Source organism: Trachymyrmex cornetzi, unplaced genomic scaffold (assembly GCF_001594075.2).
Source record: "Trachymyrmex cornetzi isolate Tcor2-1 unplaced genomic scaffold, Tcor1.1 scaffold88, whole genome shotgun sequence".
NCBI classification, from domain to species: Eukaryota; Metazoa; Arthropoda; class Insecta; order Hymenoptera; family Formicidae; genus Trachymyrmex; species Trachymyrmex cornetzi.
Genome location: NW_017300223.1, coordinates 532276 through 546102, shown reverse-complemented (window position 1 = coordinate 546102; position 13827 = coordinate 532276). Strand labels below are relative to the sequence as shown.

The following is a 13827-nucleotide window of genomic DNA, read 5'->3' as shown; positions in this document are numbered from 1 at the left end:
GAAACAATAAATACTTCTATATTAATCAATATTTATCGAAAAATTATTTATTAATAATTATTTTATTAACAATTATTAATTTTTAACCGTAACAAACTATAACGAACACAACGCGTATATCACTGCGCGTGCTAACTTGCCAAGCCACTGCCGTGTCTTCTGATTCTAGTCTAGTACTTTCCAATCTAGTACTTTTCCGAGATTCCGTTTTCCGAAATCCGACTGTCATGGGACAGCACCCTTAAGGTAAACTTTCATGGGCTGCTCAAACTGGCTGTTTCAGCGACAAAAAAATCACGTGGTCAAAATTGACGAATATCAAATGTCCATTTTGATCGCGTGATCCTTTTTGTCGCTAAAATAGCCGGTTAGAGCAGCTCGTGAAAATTTACCTTTATACGTAAGAAACTATTCGCAGCTCTAAATTGCCCAACCCTGACCAACAGTATAGCATGGTATAGCAACAAAGCAGCAACATGCAGCAACATTGGGCGCCTTGCGTTGTCGGCAATACGACAGCATTGGCTGCGTTCAGCAGTTTTGCAACCGTTTTATGATTCTTCGCTCGGATTGGACTATTCCTTTAAAACTAAAAGTATAAACCAATCAGCGCGATGATTGTCTCAGCCATTATGTAATGTCGTACAATGGCTGCGTTCAGCAGACTCAACAGTTGAGTGAGCGCTCGCTACTATTGATGTATTCTTCTAGATCTAAAATCTGGTTAGACGATCTAAAAGAATAAACCAATAATAAGCGAGCGCTCACTCAACTGTTGAGTTTGCTGAACGCAGCCATTATTATAGCAACATGACGGCAATAGTACAAATTTTAATGATAAATTTTGAATTGCTGGCAAGTTGCTAGTAGTAACTCAAAGTTGTCATATGTGAATGCATAATAGTTGCCAACACAAATAAGAACTCAATTGTTGCAACACATACTTAGCAAGCAACATGCCAGCAACAAGATACAATGGCTGCGTTCAGCAGAGAAAGCAGCTTTGCAACTGTTGTAAAATTCTTAAATATGATTGGTTTATACATTTAGATTCAGTGAGGAACTAAGGGCAAGACCAATCATATTAAAGAATTTTACAACAGTTGCAAAGCTGCTGTCTCTGCTGAACGCAGCCATTGCTATCTGGGGTCTGGAGAGGTGTTTTCTTAGGGAGGAAAAGAAACAGGAAATTAAGTTAACACAAAATGATTAGATATCAATAATAATATTATGTAATTCTCTCGACTTTTTAAACAAGTTAATAAAATGTTTGATTAACGTGTATAGAGAATATTAATTTCAAAGTCAATTTGTACATAATACGCAATAACACAAGTTTACAACGTTTCAACACTGTTCATAATTCAAGGATTAAAATTTTTCTTTACATAAATGTTTAAACAATACCAAATATATATATAATTATTTGTATACATTAAATCAATATTATTTACAAATTATAGAATAATGTAAGTGGACGGTCCTAGATAACAAAAGACATTATGTTTTACATTATTATACAATGTCTTAAGTCTAATTAGCATTAGTTATTGGCTTAATTGATGGAACGGTACTGTTTGCAGAAGAAATGTAATTTATTATTTTCTCTTTTTTTGCTTTTTTTTAAAATCTATTAGCAGATGATGTAAGGACTTGTCTTAAAAAATATGTCCTTGTACGCTTGTTCGTCAGCCTAAAGTTAATCTACATATATAATATACATTCTTATTTTGCTTATTATTCTATTGTTTTAAGTACAATTTTATAATGTATGAGCCTATATGTATATATGTACATACATATATACATATATATAATTATGTATATGTATAATAAAACTATTCCTTCTTTGTAATATTGTCGAAAAAATTAATGTACATCTCCGCAATCAAATAATAAAGTAAAAACAAATAATGCAAGAAAATAATATGTGGAAATACAATTTTTCGCTTTTGTATGTACATTTATAAGCGCACTGATATATGCAGATGATATTTTGATTATAAATTATGAGATTATATGCAAATAATGTACATTTAAGTTTTTTTATAGAATACTATCTGTGTACAAAATCACCTTCTACATATATACATTCATTTTTTATTCATATTCTATCTTATCGTAAAAATTGTTATTTTTAAATATCGATCTTCAAACGAACTTATCATTGATCCAAATAACTTTTTTCACTAGATAAAAACTCCAAATTGTTTTTACTGAGAAAATATTTAATAGAGCATATAATTTATCTTTGATTTTATCTTATACATATTACAGATATTTATAATATAATTTATCTCAATAAAACTTTGGAAAAACTTAACGGTTGTTAAATAAAGTTACTCATATATCAATCGTCAGATTTTTGTACACAACACATAATACATAATGATAAATTACATTTGTTTCGTCAGTCCTTGCAGAAATATATCACAAACGTTTGTAAATTTTATATGCACTTAAACTTTTCCCCCGAAATAACATGATGAGACCAATCTTCGATCTCAAAGTATTATCTCCATGACTAATGGAACTTTTTCCGTTTTTTTTTCCGTTTTCGACAAGATTATTTCTGATTGCGTTTACAGAAAATTTAGATTATTATTTTACGAATAATTTTGTTAAATTGTTAGTGTAATTTACAAATTATACGTCCACGTTCCTTTTGCCGATTGAATATAACGAAGTGGTGTAACTGTATTCCTAACATCAGGACTTTTTGATCTTCTGACACAATCTTGGCTTAAAACTCTACATCCCTGATTCAAAATGACATTGTTATAACTACCACGAGGAATACTGTCACTGCTCGCTACGCGTCTTACATCATTACTTTTTCTCTCACGGTAATTTCTCGATGGCGAATTGTCCAATGCGGAATTTTGTATTTTAGACATGGATTGATTATTTCCGAGTAATCTTGGACTTGGATCAATCGATACTGTTTTCAGGCTGTGTGTTGAGCAAACTTTTTCGGCATATTCATTTCGTCGAATTTGACATTTATCATTATTTTCTTCAAGTAATTGATGATCAAGTAGATGGTGTTCGTCATCGTTGTAATTTCCATCTTTATCGGCATATTGGCTCAAAGTTATCGTGGAATCAAGTGAATCGGAGAATTCTGGGCTGGGAACAGAAGACATGCTGCCGATATGAGAGAAAGCGACCGTCCCCTGTGGATTTTGGGGACGGTGTCAGAAACATCATTCTTCTAGTTCATCCATTCGATTTCTAACAGCCATTTCTACCACTTCCAGACTTGGATAATCCAACTCTTTAACCAAGCATAATACAGCAGATAATATATTTGAATTCTAAAAGGAAAACATACATTATAGGAAATGCTTCAAATTTTATCACGTATACTTTAAAACAATGTCATAAACATACTCTTGTTACTGGGCGCCTGTGATAGTGAAATTGATTCCTGCATTTGTCTTTTTCAGAATGTCTTATCCAACCCGGTATTTGATTTGCGTCTTCCTGTAAATAATATTAAAACATATTAATTTGAAAATAAAAACTTTTTATATACAGCATTCTATTTTTATCTAACCTTATCATTATGATGAGCCACCACCATTCTTCTTGTTTGAGGTGTCGAAGGAGGTTGTGGCAAATCTTCATATTCCAATCTTGATCTTTCATCATAATTATAGTTATTTCTGTCATTACGTTTGTCATCTGCAAATTCATTGACAGCATATTGCGTACGTTGTGGTGTTGATGTATACATACGCTGAGATTCATTTCCGCTATATTCAGAATATGCTCGCCTTTCGTCGTAATCTCCATTATGTCGCTGTACTACTGGACGTTCATCGTAATCCTATAAAACATAGTTTTCTATAAAATAATTGCTAACAATGTACACTATGTAAATTATATTTAAAAGAAAATTGCTTTACATTTTAGTTGTAAAATTTCTATCTCATATTATTACAATAAAATATTAATGAATAAAAAACGAATATGTTCTATTTATCTTAAATATATATAATAAATATATGTATAGCATAATCAAATATTAGATTATTTAATATTTTAATTCAAATTTTGGTATATTTAAGAGATTTTGATGTTTGTCTCGTTTAATAGATTTATTTATATATTTCATCATAATTAAAAACAAATTATTATTCTATAACAAACTCTGTCTTGTGATTTTCAATCTATCGGTTATATCCCTTTCAAATATATATAATAAGTATAATCAGAAGAGATATATAAGTCTTATAGATTTTATTTAATAAATTAGTATTAAATCTTATTCATTTCTAATTTTATTTTGAGCAATATGAAAAAGTGTTAGAAAATATGTTAGATGTTAAAGCAATTAAGAAAAAAAAAGGAAAAATATATATCATTAAACATCTCCTAAGCTGAGTCATACAAAGTGACATGTAGCTAGCAAATATTTAAAATTCGAGCATTTGTCTAATAATGATTGCTAACAAACGTTAATATGATACTATTGCTGATGTATTATGAAATATATTTGTTTATATTATGGATAATGTAAATGACAAAAATTGCAAATATGCTTAAAAATGGGCTGTACTTAAATGTACCTTGGATTTTTCAAGAGTGTTAGTGGTTACAGTCTCACTGTTGCTTCGTGACTCTGCACACGAAGTGTCATCTTTGCTCTGATTCTTTGATTGTCCATTTTGTAGCTGTTAGTATAACCAAGCGACTTTAAGTTATAATTATGCTTACAATCTAATTCTTTTAATTTAACTGATTAATATGTTCAATAATAACATAAAAATAATGGATTAATCACATATTTTTACTCTAATATAAAAATATTGCATTTAAGATATAACATATTAAAATAACTGTTCAGCACAATTATAGTTTGTTATTAATAGTTATTTGCTTTCAGAAATAATTATTGAACAGTTTTACTCCTATTTTATGATATGCATGACTGACCTCATACGCATATTGATTATTTTGTGAGTAATGATGTGACGATGACGCATTATAATTTGCGTTTCTTCTATCAGGATCATATTCTTCATGCGTATGTTGCGTTTCATCAAAGCTTCTCTGAAAAACAATTTTACCGGTATACATATATATACATATATGTATATGTCTCTATTCTTTAATAATTGATCTTGTGAGTTACCAAATAATTTTAGTGATTGGTAAGAAAATCGATTAAAGAATACGTTAATTTGTTATTACCTGATCACTAGAAGAACTGTACCTCCTAGATCGTCCCAATTCGTTTTCTTCAATGTATTCAATTGTAATATCCTAATTTAGTTATAAATGTTATTTTTAGCATTTTAATGATTGTTAAAAACGCACTTAAAATACACGTAATTTTTTAAATTAATACATCTGCTATCAATATTTGTATATAAGTATATGAATTTTAGTAACAATTAAATGTGAAGCTATTAATCTTAATACATAAAGCATAAAGTATAAAAAATTACTATTGATTACTATTGATGAAATAATATGAATATTAATTGCATATAAGAAATATTTTAGTATTCCATCAATTTTTTGTTATTATGATTATATTATTTTTGTTATTTATGTTCTTTAAAATGTTTTTACCTCTGGGCTAACTACATCCGATTGTGGAGAAGCATCTATTTCAAGAGGATGTGTTAAAGGTCGACCTATTGTCATTGCAGTTTGCACTTCTTCGGGTGATACTACTTTATCATCTAATTTCTCAAGATTTGGCAAAGCTCGAAGTACAGACAATCGATATCTATTAAAATAGGATTATAATGATGCATCATAAAGTTCCTATAGTTTCTAATTTTAAAAATATTCGTTATTAAATATTTACCCTTCTCTTTCTGCACATGGATTTTCACCAAGCCACAAATTTCGTAAATTAGGTAATCCTTGAAGATAGCAAATTTCATTTAAATCTTTGATATTATTTCGTCTTATAAATAAATCTTGAAGTTTGTGGCAGTATTGAAAATCAGCAAGTGTATTAATGTTATTTATGCTAAAAATAAATATAAATATAATAATTATTTTTTTATTTCAGATAGATAAAGAAAGTGAAGAAAATTTATTCTTTAAATTAAACAGTTTCGAATTAATATGTTCTATTTTAAACAACAAAAAAATAAAATTATTAATATTTAATAGCAATTCGCATGTAATGTTTGTATAAAACAGTTTTTTTAATTCATTTTTATTTCATACGTATATACATAATATAAAATGAATTAATATGAATTATATATATAAATCAAATTTGATTGATATAAAAGAAATCTACGTTATAGTATTTATTTTTATTTTTGTTAATATTATATAAGAAAAAATTGTTAATAATTTTTAGTAATTTTAAAATAAAAATTACATGCTTTATTATAATTATAATCGTTTATTATAATTGTTCCAAACAGCAAATGTATAAGTAAAACAGACTTTTTATAAAATCAATTAAAAAATTGTAACACTACGATTACTGAAATAGAAAGTTGCACAGAAACACACATATATTTCTTTTCACACATATTTAACCTATATTTTTTTAAGTTATTCTCTATATAAAAGGAAGAAAATTGTACACATTTTTATCTCTTCCTTATTTCACAAAAGAGCTCAAATATCTCTTTATATTATAAGTTGTAGTTAATATATCAAAAAATAAAAAATAAAGGAACTTTAATCTTTTTTTGAAATAAACTTCAGATACTCCAGATATTGATCTTCATATTTGCTCATTTTTCAATATTTATCTTATACGAATCACAATGAATTCAAAGCATGTGTGGGCAGAACAACTTCTGAAGTTGTGGGTTGTGACCATGAGTTTAACATAATCATATCCAAAGTAGGAATACATTGCAGCCTCTATGTTTTCGTAAGATGAAAAATATCTTAGATCATGATCATCAATAGAATGAGTTTACGTTTCTGCGTAATAAAATATTTATTACTATGCATTTTAATTCATTTTAACACATGATGATTTTTCGGTTGTTTACCACACACGATGGGTCGTTTCAGATTTTCATTACTTTTTTACTAATATATATAAATTGTTAAATGATATAATTTGTTAAATGATTCTTACATATATATTTTAACGTCTTTAGAAAGTTTTGGAAGGTTGCGTATTTAAAAAAAGAAAAGAATAGAGATCATTAATTAATCATGTGCTCCTATAGTATTTCAAAGAAAAGAAATGTGTAGAATATAAATGACTCAATCATGTATGTTAAAGGATAATAATCTGCTTTATACAGCGTCATTCTAAATTGCAAACTATTATTAACTATTATTATGAATGGAATATAGATTATAATATTTTTCTTATTTTAATAATTATTTAATTATTTTATCAAATCTCAACTTACCTTAATGATAATACTTCCACGTTCTTCATTTTTCTTAAGATACTGACATCTGTTAATTCTGTTCCCCTATGTAAAAAATATGTTGATTTAATTCAATATAAAGAGACAAATATTGTTATAATTTATTCTCTCTTTTTACAGTAATTCCAAAATAGATGACCAAACTTTACAAAAGCATTTATAATTCAATGTTCATTTCCTAAATTATAAATGCTTTTTGTTGCAACAATGTTCATAAATTGAACCAAAGCAATAGTATAGAAACAAAATAAGATGTATATACATTAATTTTTTTATTAATATACAAGTCACATTTATTTAGTAAGTTAATTATTTAAAGCCTCACAATATTTTACTGGCACGTTTTGTTTATAAAAATATTCCTAAAGTATTTATAAAAACATTCTTAAAATTTAGCTACCTATGTACCGTCATATTATTCTGTATGTATGATTTGAATATAAACAAGATTGTACTAGACAGTAGGTAGAATTCGTCAGGTATATTTCCACGTATTCTTTCACATGCCAGAGTCTCGCGAATAGCAGTTAGTTACGCTTGGGTGATCATAATTCTCTTTTTTCCCATGGTATTGTAGAAAAATTTGATAACCTTGTCGCACGGTTTTTGTTCACATGTGGCCAAATCAAAGCGTGTTTAATTGCTCCGAAACAATTGAGTCGCCGTAATTAATTCATCTGACGTATACAGTTATGCCGTTAAAAAAACTTGTCGTTGACATAAATACTCACCAGCAATTGAGTTTCTTTACAGCGGAAAAGTCAGACACTCGCGTGCGAGCCACGACCATCTCTTCGGTCAACTTCACCATTATGTCATTCGCGTCTGGACGTTATTATACAACAAAAAATTGATGTGCGGTCATCCGAGAAGAAATTCGATGCAATTAATTCACGAAATAGAAATCGTGTACGAGATCACGGTGAATTTTCCGAGCAATACGCACCCTAACCGATCGCCATGATGCCTTACTGTCGACTAGTCTGCCACTCAGCTGCTGCTAGTCGCGAAGTAGGCTGCAAATGCTTTCACTGATCGTTCACTTCTCACCGCACTCTAGTTCATGCGCACCTTAGCAGCTTATGAGTACGGTCGGTTGCGTTAAATGATGTCAGGCCCATTCGTACTTGCTGATCATATTTGTACATTTTTTTACGATATTTGCGTCTTTTCGTTAAATAAATTATCGATTAACTCAATTAATTCTTTAATCAATGTTTATGAATTATTAATTTAATTTAGACACGATTTAATATCAGATTTATATAAAATATATTGATTCCGCAGGAATCCATATAAAATAAGTATCAAATATTAAGATTTGATTGATAGTAGGAACGTGTTATATACGTATGTAGACTGAATGTGAGAAAAAGAATGTACATATATCTACATATAGTATATAAATTTTAATAAATATTTGTTTAATAGTACTAACGTAACTTAACATTTACTTATAGTAAATAAATACATATTTATTAAATTTAAAAAATGATAGTTAAATATTTGTTATCGTACCATAAATAAATAATATATTCATGTTTACTAAATATTCAGCTACTGTTCAAACAAATATTTATTAAAATTTAGTATTTTTTTTCTCGTCAATCGGTGTAGAGTTATTACCATGTCAGACGTATTTTTTTGAGATCGTAAAATTTCTGGAATATAATACTTTTTATTGATATAATTCTTATTAATATAATTTTATAAATATAAAATTTTCATTAAATACAAATTTTGTATTTATAAAATTATATTAACAAACATAAATAAAATAAGACTCCTCAATATTTAAAAAATGAAAGAACCAATGATATATGTAGAGAAGTATTTTATTATTATTTTCTTGGTAACCGACACAACAACTACTCTCAAGAAATAAGACGTAATTTATTTAACTAAGGGCCGGTTGTTCCACTTTTTGGTAAATTTTAAACTTATACACCTGTTGGGTGTATAAGTAGCAAGATTACCCAATCACATGCGCGGATTATCAGATTTACCTCACGGGTAAAATTTACCAAAAGGTGAAACACAATCGCGGCCCTAAGTTATTTATATTTCTTAATAATTTAACGAGAAATGTTTCAAATTATGAATATTGCTTATTAGTTTATTATATTTTTGCTACGTACATTGTGCTGCAGGATGTGAGTGTATAAGTCTGTTGCAATCTGTCTATCTCGTGGAGTTTTCTTATTTTATCTAACCATTTAACCACGATGGAATAAATAGGAATCTTTGCAGTGAGACAGATCGTTGGCACCGGGATTGTACGGCTTACATTAACATGAGAACGTAATAATTTATTTAATTCGTTGAGAATGATTTGAAGTAAGTCAAAACGCGTACGAAATTGAAGATATAATTACATTAATATATATTGAACCTTTATTATTATTATTATACTTGTCCACTAATTATATACCGCGTTGATTCCTACTTCTCTACATATATTGATTCTTTAATTTGAAAATTATATTTATAAGAATTATATCAATAAAAAAATTATGTTCTAGAAATTTTATTTTATTCATATAAATTATGTTATAGAAATTTCATTTTTTATTTATATCATAAATATTTATCATAATACCTATACATATATATAGTTTTAGATTTAACGCATAAAAAATTATACCTCTTTCTTCTGCCTCAGTCATCAGTTTTTTTTTTAAAGTGCACATACTCTTTATTTATAATTTAGATGTGGTAGGTAATAAGTAAGTATGTATCTCTCGATTATTATTTTTTTGCATCTCTCGTCTCTTAACGTAGATTTAAATGCGGCGCGCATAAGCAGTACAGTTTGTGACGTCTTCATCCGGCAGTGATGCCAATCCGAATGGAGGGGATGCGTACACAGGCAGAAGCCAAATGTGCGTGCTCCGACCTCCGACTGCTCCGAGATACATCTCGAGACCGGTCATGTTGGCAGACGTTTATTTCCGATTTCCTCGCGCCTTTTTATTGTCAAGAGTAAATCATCAGTGCACATAAGTATTATTGAGTATTATTGTTGAAATAATTGAATTGTATAACTCTCGTTATTTCGTAATGGACAGCAGCGGATTACCGATCTTGGAACAGCAAAGCGGCCGTGTCGAGCAAGAGCTGCAGTGCCAGTGTAAGCGGAAATAAGTTTAAATTTCGACACTACAGATACACGAAACTGATCCTTACTGACTCATTAACGACAATTTCAGACGAAAGCGAAGTGTCGTGGTATCTCGCTGTTCCTATCAAAACTATCAAAAGCTAGAATTGTCAGTACAAACATCGGGAGCGTCGATTACTCCACGTAAGCGTCATAACGTTTGTAGTAATCATATGTCATGGCGATTACGTCATTACGGAGCGGCGGTAAACATGTCGTCGGACAAGAGTCGTGATCGCGGCGATGCAAGTTGGTTGCGGTAAGTTTAGATTTTGACATTGTAGATATTCGAAAATGCTTACTGTGACTTATTCCAACACGATCCGCATATGTGCAGTCCGTAAACGATGTAATGTAAATTGTAGTAGTTTTAATTTGTCGCGATGGACGTGCAAAAATGATTCTTGTAGATTCATTTGAACATTTGAATGTGACGCACATGTGCGAGATAACTATTTTGCGCTGAATGTTTCACAAGTCCGATTGATGACCTTTGAACGGTCTCGCGTCTCTTTATCGTCGATGATCTATACAGACGAGAGTATAAAAATGGAGCGCTGAGAGAATTGTCGATACCCTGGTAGCAAGTTGACGTCAAAATGACGTCAAAATGACGTAGCTTGCTACCTGGGTAGCGTACAAAAATCTCGTCGATCGTGATAATGGATGTGTCGGTGTCGATATCGAACGAAAATCATAACCTTAGATGACGTAAAATAATTTCTCAGTAAGTTTAAATTTCGACACTGCAGAGATGGCGATAGATTAGAAACATGTCCTCAGATAGCACAAAGAGTTCAAAAAGAATTCAGTGATATGTTATCAATTCTGAATTCATTTTTAGATGTAAAAAGAATTCTTTTTCTGAAAAGAATTCTTGTTGTATCTAAAACTTTTTCAATCATTTTCGAATTTCGATTCATTTTGATGTCATTTTGACGTTATCGTGACTTGTTGTTCTGCTTCACTCTAAATTTCTTGCAGAGAAATCTCACTCCAAGAGAGTGAAAATGCAACCACCCTTGAAAAAAAGTGAAAATATTTCACTTTTTGAAAAAAAATTACGATCTTCACTCTTTTTAGAGTAAAATCTCATTTTAAAAAATGAGGTTTCACTCCTTTGAAGTAAAAATTCGCTTTAAAAAGAGTGAAAATTGTCACTTTTTTTTAAGAAGTGAAATATTTTCACTTTTTTTTAAGGGTGGTTGTATTTTCATTTTCTTGGAGTGAGATTTCACTGTAAGAAATTTAGAGTGTTGGAAATTCTTTTTGAATTCTTTTAAACTCTGTACTATCTGGGGACATGATATTTTTTTGCCGAAGGTATTATTTGATCGTAGTACCAATGGTAGATTGACAATTTGAAGCTTTTACGATATTAAATTGCGCCACTAATGGAAAATTCGTATTAATTGTAATATTTCGTTAAATATAATACATCGATATTAAACACAATAAGGAAAAAATGATTTTTATAATAGAAATAATTTAACATTAACATCGACAAGAAAAGGAATAATGATTACATTTGAAAATAATCGCTGTTGCAAAACATCACTGCTAATTATTATCGTATATTTCAATTAATGTATTAAATTTATTCATATAATCAATGTTAAAATTATACTGTTCAAATAAGAACTACAATCGCTTATAGTTTATACTTGACGAAACACTGATGATGGCGTTAATACAGCAAATGTGCGATAGTTCCGTCAAGTAAATTCCATGCAACAGTATCGTAGTAATATTAACAGAGCAGATTAATTATGTGGGAGTTAAAATATTGATAATTATTTACAAACATTACTTACATTCTTACGATTAAAAAATTGTAAAATTGCTATATTTAATATTGTGATCGTAATATCTACGAAATTATGTGATTTAATTGAAATATGTAGTATTTAAGTACACATAATTGATAGTATTTATACAATAATAATAATAGTTAGTATTTATGCACATATATGTATAGATAGTGAAAAAAATTTACTATATCTTAATAAATACTAAGAATATTCAAGCCTATAACGGTCGAAGCTAGATTTTTAATACTTAAATAATTTAATGTGAATTATATAGAGTTCCGGGACAGTGCCGGAACACCTAAATATCATTGAAAGTATAAGTATTACAGAAAAGTGTTTCAGACAAAAGTTGCAGGGTTCAAAAAGATCTATTTACTGATTACATCCGTTTGACCTTGGGTGACGTCGCCAAGGTCACACATCCATTTTTTTAAACGGAACACCTCATTTTTCATTGCATATTCTTATAGTACATCTCGGGAGCTTTCTAAAACACACACGCTATAATAAAATATTTTTTTATTAAATACTTTTCGAGTTATGAGGCTTATAGTATGTGCTAGCATTAGCATTACCCAAGGTGTCCGACCGACGGCTAAAATCTCTTGAATGTTGTTCAGGATCATTAGCTGGATAACATTTGTCAAGATCAATGTCATTGGAGATTGTTTCTCTTATTTTCACTTTTGCACTACAAATTTATTTCTACGTAAAAATGAAAATAAGAGATACAATCTCCAATAGTCTTGATTTTGACAAGTGTTATCCAGGTCGTGATTCTAAACAACATTCAAGAGATTTTAGCCGTCGGTCGGACACCTTGAGTAATGCTAATGCCGGCACATACTATGACTTTCAAGCCTCATAACTCAAAAAGTATTTAATGAAAAAATATTTTATTATAGTGTTTTGGAAAGCTCTCGAGATGTGCTATAAGAATATGTGATGAAAAATGGGGTGTTTCATTAAAAAAAATTGATGTGACCTTGACCTGATCTTGGCGACGCTACCCAAGGTTAAACGGATGTGATCAGTAAATAGATCTTTTTGAACCCTACAATTTTTGTCTGAAACACTTTTCTGTAATACTTATACTTTCCATGATATTCAGATGTCCTGGTACTTTCCAAACACCCTGTATATACTATATATGTATATGCAATATATACCATATTTATAGCTATTCACACTACTGGAATAATATGATAAATTAAATTAAATTGATAAGCAAATTTTTAATAATAATTTTGATGTTCAATCCGGTATCATATTAGAAGGATGTAAATGTGTTGAAAAACTTTAAATAAATTTATTGCGAAAAATATTACCTCGGCCGAGACTTTCAGTTCATTATTTGAACCCGGATCTCTTGTATTCCGTACGAGCTTCCTAAGCCATTAGACAATCTAATAACTTAGAACGCTCGTACGGAATACAATTCCCAAGCAGCAAAGTAAGGCATCTTGACCAAATCAAA

The 13827-nt window shown here is 29.5% G+C and overlaps 2 protein-coding genes across 5 annotated transcripts in view; both read right to left on the bottom strand.

Annotated features, from left to right (window-relative positions):
• Positions 1-6673, bottom strand: part of Pmm2 (phosphomannomutase) — a 19021-nt gene extending 12348 nt beyond the window's left edge. The window contains exons 1-2 of the mRNA XM_018520168.1: positions 6663-6673; positions 5357-5361 (exon numbers count right to left, since the gene is read on the bottom strand). The gene's annotated coding sequence lies outside the window, so the exon portion shown is untranslated. The remainder of the gene's footprint in view (positions 1-5356; positions 5362-6662) is intronic.
• LOC108769277 (protein tilB homolog) lies at positions 2553-8411 on the bottom strand. Of its 4 annotated transcripts, XM_018520161.1 has the most exons (11): positions 8111-8411; positions 7359-7424; positions 5825-5992; positions 5584-5743; positions 5200-5271; positions 4942-5058; positions 4575-4679; positions 3742-3832; positions 3560-3687; positions 3394-3486; positions 2553-3317 (listed from the first exon to the last, which is right to left on the bottom strand). In XM_018520161.1, the coding sequence occupies exons 1-11, from the start codon at positions 8188-8190 to the stop codon at positions 3207-3209; spliced, it is 1191 nt and encodes a 396-aa protein (XP_018375663.1). In that variant the 5' UTR covers positions 8191-8411; the 3' UTR covers positions 2553-3206. The 4 variants fall into 4 exon arrangements, with proteins under 4 accessions (XP_018375663.1, XP_018375662.1, XP_018375665.1 ...); XM_018520160.1 differs by having other exon boundaries at positions 3560-3832; XM_018520163.1 differs by lacking the exon at positions 4575-4679 and having other exon boundaries at positions 3560-3832.
• Positions 8412-13827: the final 5416 nt, after the last annotated feature.